The sequence below is a fragment of the Panthera leo genome, chromosome E2 (genome assembly GCF_018350215.1).
Source record: "Panthera leo isolate Ple1 chromosome E2, P.leo_Ple1_pat1.1, whole genome shotgun sequence".
NCBI lineage: Eukaryota > Metazoa > Chordata > Mammalia > Carnivora > Felidae > Panthera > Panthera leo.
In genome coordinates, this window is record NC_056693.1 from 52,061,621 (window position 1) to 52,082,999 (window position 21,379).

Consider the following 21,379-nt stretch of genomic DNA (forward strand, 5'->3'; position numbering starts at 1 on the left):
CGGATAAGCAATCGTGCCCCTGTCCTCTGTCTTCAGCTCTCGTCCACTTCCTGCTTCTTCACTCTCTGTGACCAGGCCCCAGGCAGTACCTCTCTCCCACGTTTTGTCTCAGATGTGGCTGTTTTCCCCAGTCCCTTACTTCGGAAGGACTGCGGCTTTGGCCCCTTTCACCCCTCTGCGGGAGGGTCTCACCGAGCAATGGCCAAATGAGCATTTGCCGAATATCGGCTGCACCCAGGAACGCCTGCTGGACCCTGTTGTTGTCAGTGCCCCGAGACCATGGCCAGGTACCAGCCCGCCCCAGAAAAAGTTCGCGAGACAGTGTAGCAGCAGCGTCTCAGGGATTGTGGAAAATCACAACACACATCTGGCACCAGGCTTGACTCTTAACAATCTTGCCCCAGCACCAGTGAATGTGGCCGCCTTCCAGGGTCTGCTGGGACCAGGTGGCTTCAACAGTCTCTACCGGATGTCTTTCCAGCAGTGGAACCGCTTTTCCCCGTGTGGCCCGACAACCTCCCAGACCCCACTCTGTTCCTGGGGATTCACCCTTGCCACCAGAGCACCGCCAGCTGTTGAGCGGCGGAGTTATAGCCTTTGAGCTCCCCTTGTTTACAGTCTTAATGGAATTTAAACCCTCTCCTTTCTCCTTTCTCCCTTTTTAGTTTAGTCCCTGCGGCTGTTTCCAATTTGCCACTTTCTCTCCAGCTGCTTTTGGGGTGGGGTGCTTTTCCCGTATTCTCCCCCCCACAAGTCTCCATCCTCTCTCTGCCCGCAAAAACGGTTCCTTTCCTTTCGCGGCTTCTAGCTGCCCAAGTTCAGTTCTCCGTGCCGGGAACCTGCTGAATTCTGTGGTTCAGGTTGTGCAGATTGTTGTGTTAATCCTCCAATCAGTTTTCTAGGTGTGTAGGATGGTTTAGTGTTGCATTGTTTAATTTTTAAAAGATATTACAATTGTGTTGTACAGACAAGTTACATGTGTACATCAATTTAATGTTTATATTGTTCTTTATTACCTTCTACATACCGATTACTATTTGAAATTAGTTTCTATCTTTTACTCAGAAGTGTTGGCAGCAAATCGTCTTCTTATTGGTTTATCTGAAAATGTCTTTATTTATCCTTACTTTTTGGTGGGAACATTCTGTAGGTATACAATTCTAGGTTGGTAGTTATAGTCTTTGAGCAATTTAAAAATATCATTACATTTATTTTTGTCTTTCCTCATTTCCATTGAAATGTCATCTGCCAATCTTATTCTTTGCTTTATTGAAACCAATGTGTCTTGTTTTCTCTAGGGCCTTTTCAATTTCTTTCCCCTTGTTTTTGATTTTAGCTGTTTATTCTGTAATGTGCTTAAAAGATGTTGCCTTTGTATTTATCCTATTTGTGCTTTGCTGTGTTCATTGCATCTGTGGATTGTTATTTTCTCTTTTCTTCTACAAACATCTACCACATGCTTCTTAAGCTCTGGTCTATAATTTTCTTTTTATTGCATTGTTATTTCTCTGTCTCTATCTCTCTCCATGTATCTATGTTTCATTTTTGTATTTTCTGTAAGTCTGTGTTTAATTTTAATTGTTTAGTGTTCTGTGTCCAGTATATTTAAACACATATATTAATATATTAGTCTCAGATATTGCATCTTTTCCAATTCCAGACAGTTCTTTTTATTATTTTTCAAAATTAAAATCTCTAGTGAAATTCAGAATCTTTACATTGACCTTTCTTTAATTTTATTTTTTATTAAAAAAAATTTTTAAAAAATTTTTTTTAATTTTATTTTTTATTTTTTAAAATTTACATCCAAATTAGTTAGCATATAGTGCAACAATGATTTCAGGAGTAGATTCCTTAGTGTCCCTTATCCATTTAGCCCATCACTGCTCCCATAATCCCTCCAGTAACCCTCAGTTTCTTCTCCATATTTATGAGTCTCTTCTGTTTTGTTCCCCTCCCTATTTTTATACTATTTTTGTTTCCCTTCCCTTATGTTCATCTGTTTTGTCTCTTAAAGTCCTCATATGAGTGAAGTCCTGTGATTTTTGTCTTTCTCTGATTGACTAATTTCACTCAGCATAATACCCTCCAGTTCCATTCACGTAGTTGCAAACAGCAAGATTTCATTGTTTTTGATTGCCGAGTAATACTCCATTGTATATATATACCACATTTTCTTTATCCATTCACCCATCGGTGGACATTTGGGCTCTTTCCATACTTTGGCTATTGTTGATAGTACTGCTATAAACATAGGGGTGCATGTATCCCTTGGAAACAGCTCACCTGTATCCCATGGGTAAATGTCTAACATTGCAATTGCTGGGTCGTAGTGTAGTTCTATTTTTAGTTTTTTGAAGAACCTCCATACTGTTTTCCAGAGTGGCTGTACCAGCTTGCATTCCCAAGAATACTTTACCTTTAAGATCTGAAAAGAAAACACGGATATTAAATTTTACCAGTTACATTCCATATTGTGCTGGAAATTCCAGCCAAAGTAATTGGGGTAGGGGGAGACATTCTGATTGGAAAGGAAAGAGTAAAACTATCTTTATTTGTGGGTGAAATGACCTTATGTGTAGAAAATACTAAGAAACCCACATTAAAGTATTAAAACTAATAGATAATTTAAAAAGGACTCAAAAAACTAATCGATAATTTCAGCAAGATTAGAGGATAAAAAATCAATATGCAAAAATCAATTATATTTGTATATACTAGTAACTAACAATTTCCAAATTAAATTAAGAAATCAATGCAAATTGCCATATCATCAGAAAGAATAAAATACTTATGAATACATTTAACAAAAGATGTGATAAATTTCTATTTTGAGAGCTATAAAATATTGTAGAAGGAAATTAAAGACCTAAATGCATATAAAGACATCCCATGTTCATAGATCAAGACGTTTAATATTGTAAAGAGGACAGTATTCTCAAAATTGATCTGTAATTTTGATGTAAACATTACCAAAATTGCAGTTGGCTGTTTTGCCAGAAATTGAAAGCTGATTCTAAACTTTTTATGTGCATGCAAAGGCCCCAGACTAGCCAACCCAAGCTTGAAAAATAACAAAGTTGAAGGACCCTCATTTCCCAGTTTTCAAAATTTACTCCATAGGGGCACCTGGGTGGCTCAGTTGGTTAAGCATCTGACTCTTGATTTTGGCTCAGGTCTAGACTTCAGGGTCTTGAGATCAAGACCTGAGGTGGCTCTGGCTCTGGGCAGACTGAGGAACTTGCTTAATATTCTCACTCTCCCTCCCTAGCCCCCCATGATTCCATAGCTGGTCCTTTATGGTGCAATATCCTTCTCTCTCAACAATAACTATATTTATATATATAAATACATATAACTATATATATGTAAAATGTTTACAAATATATAAAATGTTACATATATATGTATGTTGTTGTTACTACAAAGCATTAGTAATAAAGACTGTAATACTAACATAATAAAAGAATATAACAGAGAGTCCCATAATAAACTCTTACAGGTGGTCAATTGATTTTCCTCAAGGGTGCTGAGACAATTCAATGCAGGCAAGATTAGTCTTTTTAACATACGAAGCTATACTTGGAACGCCCACTTGCCAGAGAATGAAGTTATTGCTTGCATTCACTGTATATCCACGTTAAGCTTCCAGTGGATCATAGATCTAAATGTAGGAGCCAAAGCTAGAACTCTCAGGAGTGAAGATAGAACTGTATCTTTGTGATGTTGGGTTAGGGAATGCTTTCTTAGATATGACCCCTCAAGCACAAGAGGCGAAAGAAAAATACATATAGCTCCTATTTCATCAAACTTAAAACTCAGAAAGAAGATAATTTAAGACATTTTGGGTTTCACCCACCCCTAGAGATAACTACTATTCACACTTTTGGCTGTGCTTCATAAATATTTTGTGTGTGTGTTTGTGTGATCATACAATATTATATCTTTTGTTTTGTAGCATGCATATTTTACAGGGTTGAAGGATCTATCATTTTAATGGCTGTGTAGTATTCTATCATATGCATCCCATGCAAATTCATCACATTATTTCCCAGTTTTATATATCATTTATTTCTATATTTTGCTTTTATATTGTAATTGCAGACGCTGTGGGTAGCCTTGAATAAATGACATTTTAACAATTTTTATTAATATATTAGGATGATTTCCCACCAGCACCACTTCTCTGTGAGGATTTAGGGTTTTGATTCATATGATGAAAGGTTTACTCTTATTTTTTTAGATTTTATTATGAAACAAATTAAATATAAACACAATGGGAGAAAACAGTATAATAGACCTCCACTTACCCATCCCCACGGCTCACTCATTTCTATTGTCTAGATGTAATTTGACCTCTGAAAGGAATATATTCAAACATTGTATGCCTCTCTCTTTTTTTCTGCTTATTTTTGAAAGAGAGAGAGAGAGAGGGAGAGACAGAGAGAGAAAGAGAATATGAATGGGAGAGGGTCAGAGAGAGAGGAAGACAGAGGATCCAAACAGGCTCTGTAATGTGGGGCTTGAACTCAGGAACTGAACCGTGAGATCTTGACCTGAGCCGAAGTCGGATGCTTATATGATTGAGCCACCCAGGAACCCCTGTGTGCCTGTTTTTCACAGAGTACTTCCCCTTTGCTGTGCTTACTTAGAACCTATTAAATGCTGGTTCCTGTATTGTTGTTTATATAGCAGATTTTCTCTTTAATTTCTTACATCTGCTTAAGGGCTATTTTGATGTTACAGGTGAAGAAGTGAGGAAGTGGTTAAACTAAGATGCACAGATAAAATTAGATTTTAGACTCTGAGATCCATCCTGGGTGACCAGTTTGCCCAGTATGGTCCCGGTTTCAGCTCTGAAAGTCCTATATCCCAGGAAGCCCCCTGGGTCCCCGCAGCCCACTCCCAGTCCAAGCCCTTCCCCTGCAGAGTGGCTTAGGATGTGACATTGCAAGAGATCCCTTTTCCAGCTGCTGGATCTTGAAGACAGTGAAAGATTGGTTGTTCCCGTCAGGGAATGGGATATCCTTGGTTTTAGAGTGTTTATGTCCGCATAACGGTGATATTTTATTTTGCAGATCCCTTCATGTGCTTGTGTGCAATGCGGGGGCTTTTGCTCTCCCCTGGAGCCTCACCAAAGATGGCCTGGAGACCACCTTCCAGGTGAATCACCTGGGACACTTCTACCTTGTCCAACTCCTTCAGGATGTCTTGTGCCGCTCAGCTCCTGCCCGAGTAGTTGTGGTCTCCTCAGAATCCCATAGGTGGGTTAGAATCTGATATGTTTGGGTTTTTTTTTTTTTAAAGGTTTGTTTGTTTCTTTGTTTATGAATGAGAGAGAGCACAACAGCAGGGGAGGAGCATAGAGAGAGGGATACAGAGGACCTGAAGCAGGCTCCTCACTGACAGCAGCAAGCCCGACACGGGGCTCGAACTCAGGAACCGAGAGATGGTGACCTGAGCCAAAGTCCGATGCTCACCTGACTGAGCTGCCCAGGTGCCCCAGAATCTGCTGTTTTGTTCCCATGGCCCCTTCCTTGTGCCAGCCAGTGTCCCCCCAAGGCTCCCTTCCTGAAAGTAATTTTCAGTAACGCCACTCAGGTGTATTCAACCTGGCTTCCTTAATTTTTTGATGTCTTTCTGTTTTGGAGATTGTGGAGGGGGGTGACATGGGGGTTTTGTCTCCAGCAATGTAGATGTTTTTCACAACTCTACTTCAAGCCCCTCATTGATTTTGCTTCGAGATGGGATAATAATTGATTAAATCTGAATGCCTGACCTTTATTGATTTGTCATTCAACAACTTCAACACCTCACCAGGAAGAATGTGCAGTTATTCCAGCAGGAGAAACAATGCAATTAAAGACCACGAGATGAAATCCAATTGTTTTATAATGAGAAATTAGGGAATTCAATGCCGACATTAGCTGTGTAATTGTAGAAAGGGAAGTACTGTAGTTAGAACATATTAGAAATCTGGCCATGCCTCTTTTGGTTAAAATTTCAATTAAAACATCAGATGGCACTTCTCTTCCGTTACCATTAGGAGAATATCCAATTGACTAGAAAGGCGTTTGAAAATTTCATCCTATTTTCAGCGTATTTGTTTCTAGAGTTGGATGAACAACTATTTGTCTAAAGAGAGGTGATCGAAGGAGACAAAGGACTCGCCGGGCGAGGCTAGATTTAATGTGTGGGGTGGGGGAGATTTTCCTGGTGTGGTCAGAAGCATTCACTCTTAGCAAAGTAGCTGGAAAAAAAAATAGTGTGCAGGGGCCTATTTTTTCCCCCTTCTTCTCCGTCTTAAGTCCTGAAATGTTTTAGTGACCCAGAATGAAGCTTATTTTTTTAATCACGCTTCCATAAAATGTAACCCCTGGGAAGAGAGAGACCAGCCAAGGGTTAGCCTGAACCCTTTATCACTCCCAAACACAGGGGCTTATAGTAGAAGTGACATACTGCAGATAGATTTACTTTTACCATTTTACATTTATGAGGGCTGAAATGAAAGGAAAATGCCCGTAATAATCCTCCCCCGTGTTAAAAGACACGAAACATCTAGTAATTAGGTGGTAACAAAATCTGGACATCCTTATCTTTGCAAATCACACCAGGTTCATGGAAAAAAAAAAAAAAAAGTGGAGTGGCCCTGCTCAGGAGTGGGGGCCGGCGCGGGAGCGCGAGCTCCGGAAATAAATCTGCCAGTCCCAATCATTTGCCAGATGTGGAGGGCACCACGGGATATGTTTAAATGAGCTGGTATTTAATGGGAGATTATGTTGAATTGTAGCTTCTTGCTTCGCTTTGTAAATCTGTATCTCAAATGGTATTTCATGTGCTGCCTTTGTTCTCTCCTTGACTTCAGCGTAATTCGAGCCTACCTTGGAGATCTGAATCTTAATTTCATTTAACAGAGGAATTGGAAGGAAGGGCCTTGGTCTCCTGAATTAGACCCAGTTTAGTTTAGAGACGAGGACTTCCGGAAATGTGTTATCAGGCCCTCTCCTGTCTGGTGATTGGCCCTAGTTTTCTGCTTTCTGGTCATTCTTTGCACATGTTAAGGGCTATTTTTGTGTGTTTTGTGTGTTTTGCGCGCACACGTGCGTGTGTGTGTGTGTGTGTGTGTGTTTTACAAAATGCTAATTCCCCCAAGCTGGTTTGTTTATTACACTTGCATGGCCTCCTGTGGTGCCCTAGAGGTAGTGTGAATACTGGGTGCATAGTCCTGGGAAAGCACTCACTCACTGCTCAAGGACCCAGAGCCTTAAACCATGTTGTAAAATGGAAGTGTTGATATCTAATTACCTCCATAAACCTTGGCGGAATCTCTTCGTTGGAGTCAAGACCCCCTGTTAGGGGAAAAATAAAGTCCTATGTTTGCAGAAAATATTATACCAGACTGCCCCCAGGCAAAATATTTATTAGCCTCCCCGTGTCTTCACTGTATTTTAGTTACTTATCTGGAGTCTGAGCGAGTGAATGCAGTTTCTGCATACCTAAAATACACCATATGAAAAGGAGAACTCGACTTCCTTGCTGTGAAAAATTTTCAGATAACAATTAAAATAGAATGAAAAGAGCGGAGGGCTGGCTGAACAACTGTGAATGGCTGCAGCTGTGTTGAGGGCCAAGTTGCTGCGTGCGCACTCACACACACACACACACACACACACACACACACACACACACACACACACACACGTACACAGCTTCGGAGGCAAATTCTGTCCTATTCTTTGAACATACTAGCTTTTGTCTACATAGAATCCAGCCTAATTATTTTTGGTAATTTAAAAATCCTCTGTTAAAAAAAAAATAAGGGAGCAGTATATATAGAAATACAAGACAGAGGTCCCTTCAAACAACAAATGTTGATGTCCAGAGAGCAAAATGGTCACATTTTGCTGTATTGGAAGGAGGATAATTCTATTAAGACATTATTGTGTGGCTTTGTCAATTCTTCAAGTTGAAAATAGAGTCAGCAGCATTTGAAGGGTTGTTTTACTGCCTCTTGAGCAGAGAGGTGAACACAGTCATTTTTCAGGAAGCCCGCCCTGGCTCAGAGGGGTCCCAAGGCTTTCCCCCCTTCCTGCTTTCCAGAGGACTGTCAATACAAGCTAATCAGACCTGAAAAATGGGTTTGCTGCCCAGGAGATCAGCAGGGCAGGAAATCGAGGATCTGCTCATGGATGGGGGCTGCTTGCAAAGCGTGGGCCTCCTATTTCCTAGCTGTGCTTCTCCAACTTGAGAAGCTCCTTCAACTTGGTTCCACCTAATTTCCCATCATGGTGGGTTTTTTTGGTGTGTTTGTTTGTTTTTGTTTGTTTGTGGGGTTTTTTTTTTTTTTTGCCTTGTTTCTAGATTAAGGACTAGGAATGAATGCCTTTCCCACCTCTTAGGAGTTTAACTGACCTGGTGCTCCCCACATGAAAGACTTCCGTGTTGTCCTTAAAAACCAAAGCAGGGAATTCATTCTAAACTGTAGAAGTGCCACATGGAAATATTGATGAGGGATATAGAGAACCCAAAGGTAATGCTAAATTTTGCCTTTGGAGCAAGGCTCAAAGGAAGCTTGGCACTTAGTTTGGAATTCTGAACCCAGGATCGAACTTTAATTCTCTAATCCTGTATTTAGTCCCTGCTATGCGTTGGGCACTGCAGTAGGCGTGAATACGCTTACTGTCTGCCTTCCAAGAATTCACAGTTCATTGGGGGAGCCAGGTGAGCAAATGGCCTGCACTCTGGCATGGTAAGGACAGAGGCACACAGGACACAGCGCACAGTCCCCAGCATACAGATAAAATGCGAAGATGGCATGACTTGCTTTGTTACCGATGTTGGCAGGGAGGTGTGTGGGGCCATTGAATACTAGGAATATCACCGCTTGGGTCCTGGTGAGTGGGCACCTCATTTCCGTGGAAACAAGTGTTTCAATCTGCTCTGCATGGCTTCTTTCAGTCTGTCCCCCATTGCCACCCAAGAAATCATTGTGACAACAAGCGGTGAAAGAGCTAGTTAGGTAGAGCCTCCTGGAAGAAATGGCACTCAGGCTGGGTTAGGCTAAACACAGATGCCAAGACTGGTTTCCTGCAAAGGTGATGGAAAAAGAGTGGAGAGTAAGAGAAGGATGGTGTTTTCGTCCCATACCATGCAGATGTGGTCTGGATCTTTGATACTATTTCTGCACAGAGTAGGTAGAATCTCTAAGACATGGCCCATACATTGGGTCACTGAGCTGTCAACAGTCTTCTTCTGTAATACCTTATTACTACGTTGGATTAAAGTTCAGAAATAATAGAACTTCCCTGCATAAATGCATTTTAATTCAATATGCTCGCTTAACTGTAATGGAAAGAAAAAAAAATAAATGTGAAACAAAATAGCATGTTTCTTAACTTGAGAAGGACTACAAGGAGGATAAGTAATCAGATGTGCGTGTCCATGCTTCGGTCACCTCCATTGGGATACTCACAAATGCGGACCATTAACAGGTGTGGCACTGCAGACTGAAATACTCCTGGCATGGAATCAAGCGTCACCTCCCCCCAAAACCCATGAAATCTGAAAGTGCATTCATTCTTCGTATACGTGGCTGTAGGACTACTGTCTTGGAAACGCAGTGGATGTCAAAACTGTGCATATATATAAAAAACACAGCCAGGCTGTAGGCTCAGATAATTATACACGGGCTTTTCATCTGCATGAATGTCCAGCGGGACGATCTTCATGGAGCAAGGCTCCGTCTGCATTGCAGGACGTCTACCATCCCCGGCCCCTGCCAGCAGCCATTATCACAATCAGAAAAAGGCCCCCATAAATTTTCAAATTTCCCGCTAAGTTCCAGTGCTTTTGATGATTAAGCTCGCAAGTCTGGGCACTTCCTGTGGTTTGGGGACTTGGAAACAGGCAGCCAACAATTAGTTTCAGGGTCTTGTTGTTGCATCCGTGATAACATTTCTGGCCGTCAGCCTTGTTGATGACTTTAGAGCGGCGATGTCATTTAACACTAGAAATTGGACGTCACTGACTGAGTCCTGGAGAAGGGCTATTTCATTTCCATGAAAATATGAATTTCACCTGTCCCTGGGTTGCTTTTACCTTCCTTGTAGCTCACCCTGAACTGCTCATATCCAGGAACAACCAGATTATTCCATGATTTTCATTTTACCTTTTGCTTTTGTTTCCATAGCCAGCACCCAGAGTACTCTCCTTATATTTCCTTATTACTTGGTGCAAATGCTCAGAGTTAATTTAATGAAGGAAACTATGAGGAGTCTTTAACAAGGATGAGATCAACCTCCAGAAAATTCCTTTTGTTATGATCCTTTTTTTCTTTTAGGGCAGTCACTACTTTGCTGTTACTCAAAAGAAAGAAAGAAAGAAAGAAAAAGAAAGAAAGAAAGAGAGAAAGAAAAGAAACAAACAGCTGGTGTTTAATGACTCCGTCAGACCCAATTATAAAACATCAACTACTTACTTTGATTTGTGTATTTCTATGCCATGGGTATACTTAAAAACAGTAGAGTCTGCCAGAACTCATTCTGGCTTTGTTTACATTTATCTTTTAAACGTATAAGGCTATTGATGGCACCTCACCAAGGTTATAACCCCTTTATAATCATTAATTTTTAATCTGGAAAAGAGTCTTGGGGGCAGCAAGACTCATCTATATTTACTTGGAGGATCAAATGAAAATATACAGGACTCAAGCGTTGGCTAAAATAACCCAGGAAAGCCCCGTCAAAGGTTAGGAATGTGATATCTTTCTGCTTCCAAAAGCTGTAGCCCTTTATTTAAGATGCTTTTCCATTTAATTTAATTATCCTTGAACTTCCTGTTGAAGGTTTTGAAAAATACACGTTGGAAGCAGGGGGAGTTGAGTGTGTTAAGATTGCCCTATTTTTGAGTTTGGGCCCTTAATGTAGTCTGTCTTCGGATGCTGCCGTTTTATCGTGTCCAGTCACTATTGTCCATTTCTAAGGGAGACTTTGTTTCTACATTTGCCCAGTTGGGTTTTCAGTTGCCTCTGTGGTGGTGTCCTCAGACTTCTAATAAAAATAAAATGCTATTATTATCAGGAGTCAGAGATGGACTGCTTCATGTCATACTTCCTATCTTTTTTTGTTTTGTGTTGCTTAGATTCACAGATATTAACGATTCCTCGGGCAAACTGGACTTCAGCCGCCTTTCTCCATCTAAAAATGACTACTGGGCCATGCTGGCTTACAACCGGTCTAAGCTGTGCAACATTCTCTTCTCCAACGAGCTCCACCGCCGCCTGTCCCCGCGTGGGGTGACGTCGAACGCCGTGCACCCTGGAAACATGTTGTATTCGTCCATTCATCGTAACTGGTGGGTGTACACGCTGCTGTTTACGTTGGCCAGGCCTTTCACCAAGTCCATGGTAAGTGAATGGCTTCTGTCGCCGCCACAGACACCTTCATTTTGCTCTTAATGGACACACGCGTGTTCTTCAGCTTCTCTTCTCCGGTAGTGCCGAGTCTGGTCTTGACAGCCACGTCCTCGGCCCGTTAAAGCCATCAGTGAGGGCTCTCGAACACATTTCAGTTGACTTAGATTATAGCTGTTTCTCTAAAGGCGTCTTGGAGGGCTGGATAGAAAACGTGGTTTTTCCAGTATTGCGTTAAGGATGGCTTGAAGTCTTGGTGGAGATGCTTTGCTTTCTTTTGATGTGTTTGTTTTTTTTTTTTTTTTTTTTAATTGCTGTTATTCAGAAGGCATACTACTTGAAAACCGTGTTTTGTGTCAGTAGGTGAAAAACATGGGTTGGTGACTGTTGAATTATCAGCCGAAGTGATTCCTTTGTTTCAGCTGGGAATCTATAATTGATGTTCTAAATTCTTCTTTTAATGGATGTGAACCTCACCTGGAAAACTTTTTGTCGGTCCCAAGTGCCTTTTATTCTTTACTTCCCCAAAGGTGAGTCCTTTTGGATGAATCACACTTCTGTGGTTAGATTCGGAAGCGTTCACAAAGGTAAATAGGAAGTTTTTACATTTTCGATGGTCGTATAACTGCCGTATCTAGAAACTTCTTCCATGAAAACGTTTCAACAGGAAGTCTTTTAAATGAGCAATGCACATTTTTCACAGTATATTTGGTATGGTATTTTTTTTCTAAACCATGGGCCTTTAAAAACGCTTGAAATTAGCGCATGCAGATACTATTCCAGTTAACCGACTTGACCTCTAATCCTCAGAAAGGCCCAAACACGTTTTGGCTTCTGAGAGTATCACAAGGTGAATTCATTATCCTGGGAAAATGAGCATGTGGCCTCTGAATAGTCTGCCTTCTTCTCCAGCAGCCATTCCCACTTAACCGTGGGTCAGATACCCAACCACTCTGAGCCTGATTCCTCACGCTTAAAACGGCAATACGGGTTGTTGTGGGGATTGACCCTGATGGGTATGACATTTATAACATTGGGTATGGAATTTCTGTGGTGACTTTCATCTGACTGTGCACTGTGGTAGCCACCTGCCGTATGTGGCTCTGGAGCCCTTGGAAAGTGGCTAAATACAACCGAGAGGCTGAATTTTTCATTGGACTTTACCTTAATTGATTTAGATTTACGTCGCTGCAAGATTGGAAAGCACGGTTAAATAATGTGCCTCGCATGGTGTCTGTGTATAGTAGGTATGTAGTATGATGGTTGTTATTGTTTACATTACCTCCGGAGAGGATTATTTTCCGAAGCGTCATTGTTTGTGTTGCATATAAAGATTACAGAACTAAAGGAGTCTGTAGACCGGAGTCTGCTGGTGGTAGTTGGGTGGACCTCTGTCTCTGTCCCTAGAGGCCCAAGGAGAAGGCAATTGGCAAAGTGGGAAGGGTGTCCAGATGAAGAGAGTCTGGCCTCCGACACGTACATCTGGTCTCCCAGGAGCCACAGTAGAATGAACTTTCCATGTTCTGGGCCCCCAGTAACTGAAAAACAGCATCTTTTCTATGCCATGATGCACTTTTTTGGATAAGCATATAGATGATAAAGACTATGAAATATGTATGTAGGTTTAGATTTTTAGGACATTCTTTTTTCTAATCGTGTTTTGATATATTTAGGTGTCCGGTGGTATTCTTGGCCATCAGAGTTCCCTGGCTAGGTTTATAAAGACGTGGAATGGGAACGAATTTGTCAAAGTCACAGACAGTTGCTTCTTCACAACATAGACATTTAGGACTGTGTGTATGTGGACTGTGTGTGTGTGTGGACTGTGTGTATGCGGGAGAGATATCAGCATGATGGGGCTATGTCACTGGCAGGACAGACCAGGCTCACTGGAAAGGTCACCTTGTGTTTTATCCTCCCGTACGTGGCTTGACGCTACTTCCGTCATGAGAAGACATTTGTTTTGTGGATGCGGAGTGTCCTTCTCCCTTTTTCAACACACATTTATTTTTGGACATAAGCCACATAGTCGCATCCCCATTGTCACCCCCTGTGAAAGCTGGATTCCTCAATGCCCACGAAGAAGCTTAGCATAAATGCAGCGTCCTCATCACCAGGGGGGCCGTTTGTGCTGCACTGATGTGTCTGCGTGTCACTCCAACAGTGTCTCCTTTTGACATGAGTGTTGCTGGGGTACCCATCGCATTGCCCAAGGTCACGGAATGGAGGAGCACAGCCCACCCTTGTGCTCGGAAGCCCTGCCTTTGCTTCTCCACCGTAGCTGGCTCCCTTAAGTATTAAACAGCAGTATTCTAATATCAACGTCCCTTTTTTATTTGCTGTGACTTGCTGTGACTACGGTGATTTTAGTTACAGTAATTAGGTCACCCTTCATGGAGTCAGGCTATTTTAAGTGCCTCTTTAAGGAATATTGTTGCAGATCAGTAATTTTACAATTGGATGTTCTTGTGCAACTTTATTAAATGTAATCTGTCTTTTAAATGTTGCCCTTTTACAGTTATACATTTCTAATTGTTGCTGTAAATGCATTATCACTTTGAAATTAATTAATTTTTCCATTTTGGCTGCCTGCAGTATAATAATCACTAATGAGAAACTCATAGGGATTAATCTCAGCACAGCGACCCCTACTGGTAAGGCTGTGTCTTTGGCACCGCGTCCCCTTGAGGTCTGGAGGGTAGGACAAGTGTTTGAGGAGTCTGTGGGGGAAGCGTTTGTTTCCTTTCCCTCCAACTTGTGTAAAAATAAAAATAATTCATACCAATGGGAATAGGATTTTTTTTAAGTAATCTTTACGCCCATTGTGGGGCTTGAACTCACAACCCCCAAATCAAGAGTCACATGCTCTTCCTATTGAACAAGCCAGGCGTCCGGGGAATAGGATTGTTTTAAAATATTGTTTAAAAAATATGCAGGACTCTAGTTCCTCTTGAAACATCTTAAAGTTTGGTGGGAGCTTTTTGATAATGAAGTCACATCCACCATGGCTGTTATACATTATTTTCTTGTCTCCCTAGCTTTTATGCAATTAACATACTCTAAAATTGTATTTTGCATATGTGTGCATGAATATATACTGTAAGGATATATAAAGTGCTCATACCTTGGTATTTCTCCAAGGAACTTAATTCACAAAACCAGGCCTATTGGATTATTGGGTGATAGAAGAGATTTCCAATTTTGGCTATTGGCAGTCGTTGCCACTTGGTGACTTTAGACTCCTGCTGTGCTCCCTAGCTTTCTTTTATGCAATTAAAATACTCTAAAATTGTATTTTGCATATGTGTGCATGAATGTATACTGTAAGGATATATAAAGTGCTCATACCTTGGTATTTCTCCAAGAAACTTAATTCACAAAACCAGGCCTATTGTATTATTGGGTGATAGAAGAGATTTCCAATTTTGGCTATTGGCAGTCGTTGCCACTTGGTGACTTTAGACTCCTGTTGTGCCCCGAGGTAGGATGTGACTTTGCACCTTAGTCCAGACCCTGTGATGCTTTAATTCCTCACAACGGTTCCACACAATGCTAGAATGATTATCCTCCCTGGTAGTCAAGGAACACAGAGAACTCACCCACGTTGCCTTGAGACCCTTCACCGGCTCCTCCCAAGTACATTTGCCTTGCCTGATGCACCACAGTGTCCCCACTGTGTAGATCTCCTCGTGCCGTTATTGTTTCCTTTTTAAAATGCTTGAGAGTAAGTACCTTCATGAACTTAACCCTCGGCCTTTTTTTTTTTTTTTTTTTGCTTTTGCTTTTTTTGCCCCATGTAAACTTTCAGTTCTGGTAAACAACGCATTAGCTCGAGTTCCTAGGTCCAAGCCAGCCCTTTGCGGATCGGTATGTAAATTTGAAGCTGAGCTCTGTCACGTGCCTCTGAGGGTGTTTTGTGTGACCAAATATTTATGTTGGCAGGTAACGGTAGAAAGAATATCATGTGTTAGGGTAGCAGGAGCTTAGCAGATGTTTTAGGGAGCTGCGTTTTCAAATCATTTTACATTAAAAAATGGCTCGAGTTTGTCGAACTTCTGGAATGATTGAGTTACGTTTCCTGTGGCCGTGTAGAGGCGGTCATTGGGCTGAGTTTTAACAGATGTGCGGCCACCCCGCTAATGGATGGATCTGCACCACCGGTCCTGTTGCAAAGTTATAAATTATAACTAGAAAAAGCACAAGATGCCATTCTTCTAACCTTCGCGAAAGCCAAGCTGGGTAATTCTGCCCTTGAACGACCCGCCGCAGGGTGATTTATAGTTGTATAATTTAAAACATAATGAAGGAGATAATAGATGTTGATTTGTTCTTTAAATTAGTGTTTTAGAAAAATACTTCTCCTCCCCCCTCCCCCCACTTTTAAATACCTGCAGCTGACTACACTCCAGATATTATCAAGGACAAAGCCCCGTTGGAATCTTTACCCGTGCATTGGAGGAGAAGGCAAGGGCCTTTTCCTGGGCTGGGAGGAGGAGATAGAGTTTTCAAAGTAGAAATTTCAGAATATTCCTCACTAATGTAAATGCTGGGGGACTCCCGAGTGAGGGTTGAGTTCTCTGGCTGCTTTGCCTTTGCCAGTCCAGATATGTTAGAAAACTAGACTCCTACGACCCCGCCGTGGCTGGGCCTCACTTGACCTTTCCTGCAGAACCCCACAGGAGGACCTGTTGGCAGTGCTCTTCCTGCTGAGGTCACATAGCCGCTATCTCACACGTTGTGCTTGCTTTCCAGGATTATCATTGGCATTGGTTTTATTAGTCACCTCTGATTCCGTCCAGAGCTCGAAAGTTAACAGTGTTTGCTCAAGGTACAGCCCAAGGGATATGGTAGAGCGAAAAAGAGCAAAGCATTTAGAACCATCAGGACTGTATTCAAAACTCAACGTTTCCACCTCTTGTGATTATAAAACTTTGAAATGATGCATCCTTTGTGAGGTTCATATTCTACATCAGTGTTCATGTTTTGGGCTGTGAGTTAATACTGCCCAATTAAAAATCTTTGGAATAATATTGGTTTATTTTTCTCATGTATCCCGAAATCCAGGGGCTGTTAGGGGTGTGTTTGGCTACTTTTAGGCAGCTTCTTTGTGCTTGTGTTAGCTTTTCCCTCATGCTTTTAAGATGGCTCCAGTAGCAGCAACCATTGCATCCTACGTGATGAGGTCTGAAGGCACAATGGGAGGGATGGGACTCCTCCTTGCATACCTCCCTTCTTTATCAAGGAAGAGAGCATTCCATCTCCGAGCATTCCATCTCAGAACTGTCTTCGGGAGCGCTTTGCTTCAGCTCCCACTGGCCAGGACTCAGAGTCGCTTGTCCATAGCCGTGGTGCAAGGGAGGCTGGGAAAGTGCATTTCTGGCATTTTGTGTCTCTAGGGTTGGAGGTGAGATTGGTGGCAGAGAAAATGGATGGCACGATGGCTTTTGAGCAGGCTCTGGTGAATGAGTGTGCCTATAGTTTTTCTCCTCTGTCAAGTGGGAATCCTGTCTTTCTTAGGGGGTCACCGTGAAAGCACGTGAGAATTGAATGAAAGGAGCATGGCCTTGTCCGATCCCCTTCTATGCGGCGAGCTTTACCTCAATCTCATTGGAGCTCATTCTCCTTCTTTCTCGAGGATGCTGAAGCATACTTCCTTTAGTCTAAAACCCTCCCTTTCCTCCAGGTGTAGTTACTTTCTACTCCTCCTTCAAAGCTCAATCCAAACATCACAGCCCAAGGAAGCATTAGATCAGAATGTGGTCAAGACTTCCTTTCTGTGCCCTCCTAAGGCTGGTTCTCAGAATACTGTCTGACACGCAGTAGTCCTCCGTAAACATGTGCCGAATGAACGAATGAAGGACGCCCAAAAATTCTCCTACAGATCACTGGAAACAAACACAATTTAGAAAAATAATCTGTGCTGTTCTGTGTTTAATGCCTTTCTCTCCCTCTCTTGAAAGTGCTGTTTTTGCATTCACACCACTGTATCCCTGGTCCATAAAGTAAATGCTTAGTAAATATTTGTAAATGAATAAATGAAAGACGATTAGGTGCTTAATGAATGACAGTCATTAAGGCATTCCTTATCATTACTCTATCTGAGGAGGGCAGAGCACCGCAGTTCACCATGTGCAGATAGAGAAGCGGATGAGGCTAGGGGGGCCGGCCTGCATCCCACAGCTAGTACGCAGGAGAGCTGGGACCAGACCCAGGCCCCCCACTCTCCCGGCCAAGTGCCGGATAAGGGGTCTGCCAGAGGGGTGTGTGTGGAGGGAAACCCTAAGGAGAGAACCGGAAGGCGTGGGGAAGACAGGCTGTAAAGCTGGGTGAGACCCTGGCTCTCCCTCCCACCTTACCTCTTGGGCACATTTTCTAAGCTGATTGAGATTCATGAACTGGAACGTTCGACCTACCTCAGGGGTTCTTGTTGAGGATTGAAGGAGCTTAGGAGTATGCTGCATCTAGAATGTGCTCGATGCTCAACAAACACTAAGTGGTATCACTGTTACAACTGACACGCATTGAGAGTTGATGAGCAGGACGACACAGCACACAGAACACGCTAGATGCTCAATAAATATTTATCATTGTTGTCATCATCATGTCTTCGGGCGAGTGACGGGTCACTTCCCTTCCCCTCGAGTCGATGCCTGTCCTCCCAGTGATGGCTCTGGGTCTGTTCCTGAAGGTCTCATACCCCCTCGAGCCCTGAGCACAGAAACACCACCCACCAGCCCGAGGAACACGCAGAATGGCCGCCGGGACTCGACGGGTTTCCGTGGTGCGTATCTCAAGCCCTCCCGGCTGCCTGTTTGAAGCCACCAACCGCACACTTAGCTTTGAGGGAAGATCAGCCCTTTCTTGGTGAAGACAAAGACAAGAGAAGTACGCGTGGCTCTGTGAGGCCACAGCCTCTCTTCCTGGCATCTTCTCCGCCTGGCTTTTCAGCGTTTCAAGTCTGGTTAGGCCTTTGTTCCCGAATGAGGACTCCAGAGGGGGGGAGAAGTGACGATCTGGCCTTAATATGTGTGACAAATTATTTAATGAACATTTAGCCAAGATTTGAAATTCCCCTAGCTTTATCTTCCTCGCCTCCCTTTCTTCTGCACCCCTGCCGGCATTTTGGTAACGCGTGGCCTCATCCCCGCTCCCTCGCTAGCCCTTTTATTGCTTTTAAGTCCGTGATGCCGCCTTTGATCCTCCCCTCTCGGTTTCCTCTTCTCCAATTTCATGCTTTTTTCCAGCGGGTTTTGGCTGCAGTGCAGCGTAGACGTCGGAGGCCAGCACGATGAGACAGACGCCAGGAGCTTGCGTGGCCCCGTGACAGCACTTCTGCCACGTGTCCTCTGTGGACGTTGATTTTTGTGTCACTCACCGGACGCGCTGATCGTTCCTTGGGAGGGGGGCGGTTCATGTGCGTTTTTGGCAGCAGTAAAAAGAACTCAGATCCCGTGTTCTGAGTTGTAGAGAACCTGAAACCCACACCCGCCCCCGCCCCTTCTTGAGACACTAAGAAAATCAGTTCCGGTGGTCGTGTCACATGCAAAGGTACTCGGGGCCAGGCTCCAGGCTCCGGGCCTTACGTCTTTATGTGCCTTGTCTCACTTAATGGCATCTTAGAGTTTGCTGTCATCAAACAATCGTGTGTCTCTGAGCACATCATTTGCCCTCTCTGCGCCTCAGTTGTGTCATCTGTAAAATGAGTCTGTTGACCAGATTAGTCAAATTAGTCCCGTGGCTTATGTGGCTTACGGATTTTAGAGAATGGGTATAATCTGAAAGGAGGTAAGAAAGGGATACTAATGTAGGTTTGTACCTTTTTATCCCGAAAACATGAAAAACAAACCCACCACCATTGACTTTCAGCACCGTTTTTTAAGGAATGGGTATTTTAACGCCAAAAAGTATAAACAGGACCCGACTTGTGGACCCAAAAGCAGACCTCGCAGTGGACGACGTTTGACTTCAGGAAAACTCCTGATGGTGTCACTGCTGTGTTGTTCTTGAAAGTCCTGTGCCTGCACTTGGGAATGACCGGCCCAGAAGACCCCACAGGTCCAGACTCGTGGGAAAGCTAACTGTGTCTCACTTCATTGTCATGAACCCAAGGTGAGACCGTCAGAAACGCGGACCTACCTAGACTCCCCAGAGCTGAGTAAAGCACAGTGCAGGGACGCGAGGTTTGAATCTGGGTATAAGCTGACCTAGTGTAGGTGATTTTTTCCCCCCACAAGCACCTGTTTCAGCCTGTGCACTTTTATACATATGACACCCCATCTACTTCCGTCCCGCTTTCTGTGGGTTTGGAACCCCGGGCATGGCTTCACGGGGCTGCCTGCTTCCGGGTCGGCTCCCAGACCACACTTACTGGGTGAGCCAGATTGAAACCGTCTCAAGGCTCAGCTGGAGAGGGGTCCACTTCCAGGGTCCCGTGCTGGTTCGCAGGATTCAGCTCCCTGTGGCCCAGTAGACTGGGGGCTCTCTGGTTCCTCCCTGGCCATGCGCTGGATGCCTCTTTCTCCCTTCCTTGCTGCCCAGGCCTCCCCACCGTGGCGGCTTGTTTCATCAGGGTGCAGAAGCCGAGGAGGAAACAGTCTGTCAGCGTGATGAAGTCCCAGTCCTTTGCAACCTTACCGCAGAAGTGACACCTCACTACTTTGGCCCTTCTGTTTGTTAGAAGCAAGTCCCTGGGTGGGACCCGCATTCACAGAGAGAGGATTTCACTGCGGCGTGGAGACTGGGAGGCAGGGAGCACTGTGAGGCTGTCACACTTTACAAGTCCAGTTTCGTTGGTTTTTTCCAGTGCCTTTTGGTGACAGATTTGCTTCCAGGCTTCGATATGTCCTGGCCTCGCGCCATGGCAGTCCTGACTGACACGCTTCTGTCTGCCTTGCTGTTCTGCTCGGGTCCTTTCTACGTTCTTGTGTTCTTCCCTCTTTCTGGGCTGCAAGAGGTACCAGATGCCCCCACTTTGTTTTTTATATATTTATGCATTTCTGCCTCACGGTGGGAGATAAGATTTAGTCTTTTAATAAGAGAGCTTATGGAAAAAATAAAGAAACGTGTGGATTATGTTTCCGAAAGTCAAGTATTTATTTTCTTGCTTCTTTAGTAGAGGGGGCCATGTTAATCGATGGCCCAAATTTTCTTCCTAAAGAAACGTGTGTTGCCGAGTTTTGATTCAAGTTTCAAAAATTGGCCAGAGAACTTGGACTTTTTTTTTTTTTTTAAAGCCATAAAGCTAGATAAAATTCAGCAAGCATTTCAAAGTCCACGTAGAATATTATTCTCGTTGCAGTCTATGTATAGTCTCTAGGATTTGTTGTTTCAGTTTTGGGGTTTATTATTTTTTTTTTTCAGCAGCAATATAAGGGGAAGAAACACTTTCATTTTGCTGTTTTCAGAAAATATTGTAGAGATTGATTTTGAATGTGTTCATGTTATAAAACCTCTCCTTTAGAAAGTATAATAAGTAAAATATCTTACTTAGTAATATTCTAATATTCCCCTGTGAAATATCATGCTTTTTTTTCTTTTTTTTTTTTTACTCAGATGGGGCTTTTGTTTCGCCACATACTGCCTTCTACACTGCTTGAGACATTTCATCTCCAAGTTTCATAGGATGGGGTCTCTTTAATCATTTACATTTTGAAAAAAAAAAGAAAGTGAAATATTCTTTAAGAAGCCAAAGTAATCCACGGGAATGTATGGTGTTTGTTCAGCTGGATATGTTATTTATTTGAAGTACTGAGAGAAATCTCTTCTGACTGCTCAAAAAAGGGAAGAATAAACAGTAAGAGTGTCCAAGTAATCTGAGCTAGAAGGTCCCTCCTTTCACAGAAAAGTTATAAAAAGTATATTTGCCAGATCCAAAAAAAATACTGTATATCAACTACTGAGACCTGCACAATGTTTTCTTAGTATTCTCACTCTTCAGAAGAAAGAAAAAAAAAAAACAACTGTAAAATC

The 21,379-nt window shown here is 42.9% G+C and overlaps 1 protein-coding gene across 1 annotated transcript in view; it reads left to right on the top strand.

Moving 5' to 3' along the window:
- WWOX (WW domain containing oxidoreductase) overlaps positions 1-21,379 on the top strand; it is a 974,945-nt gene that overhangs the window by 286,613 nt on the left and 666,953 nt on the right. The window contains exons 7-8 of the mRNA XM_042919616.1: positions 5,079-5,264; positions 11,140-11,404. Coding sequence (XP_042775550.1) covers positions 5,079-5,264; positions 11,140-11,404 — 451 coding nt within the window. The remainder of the gene's footprint in view (positions 1-5,078; positions 5,265-11,139; positions 11,405-21,379) is intronic.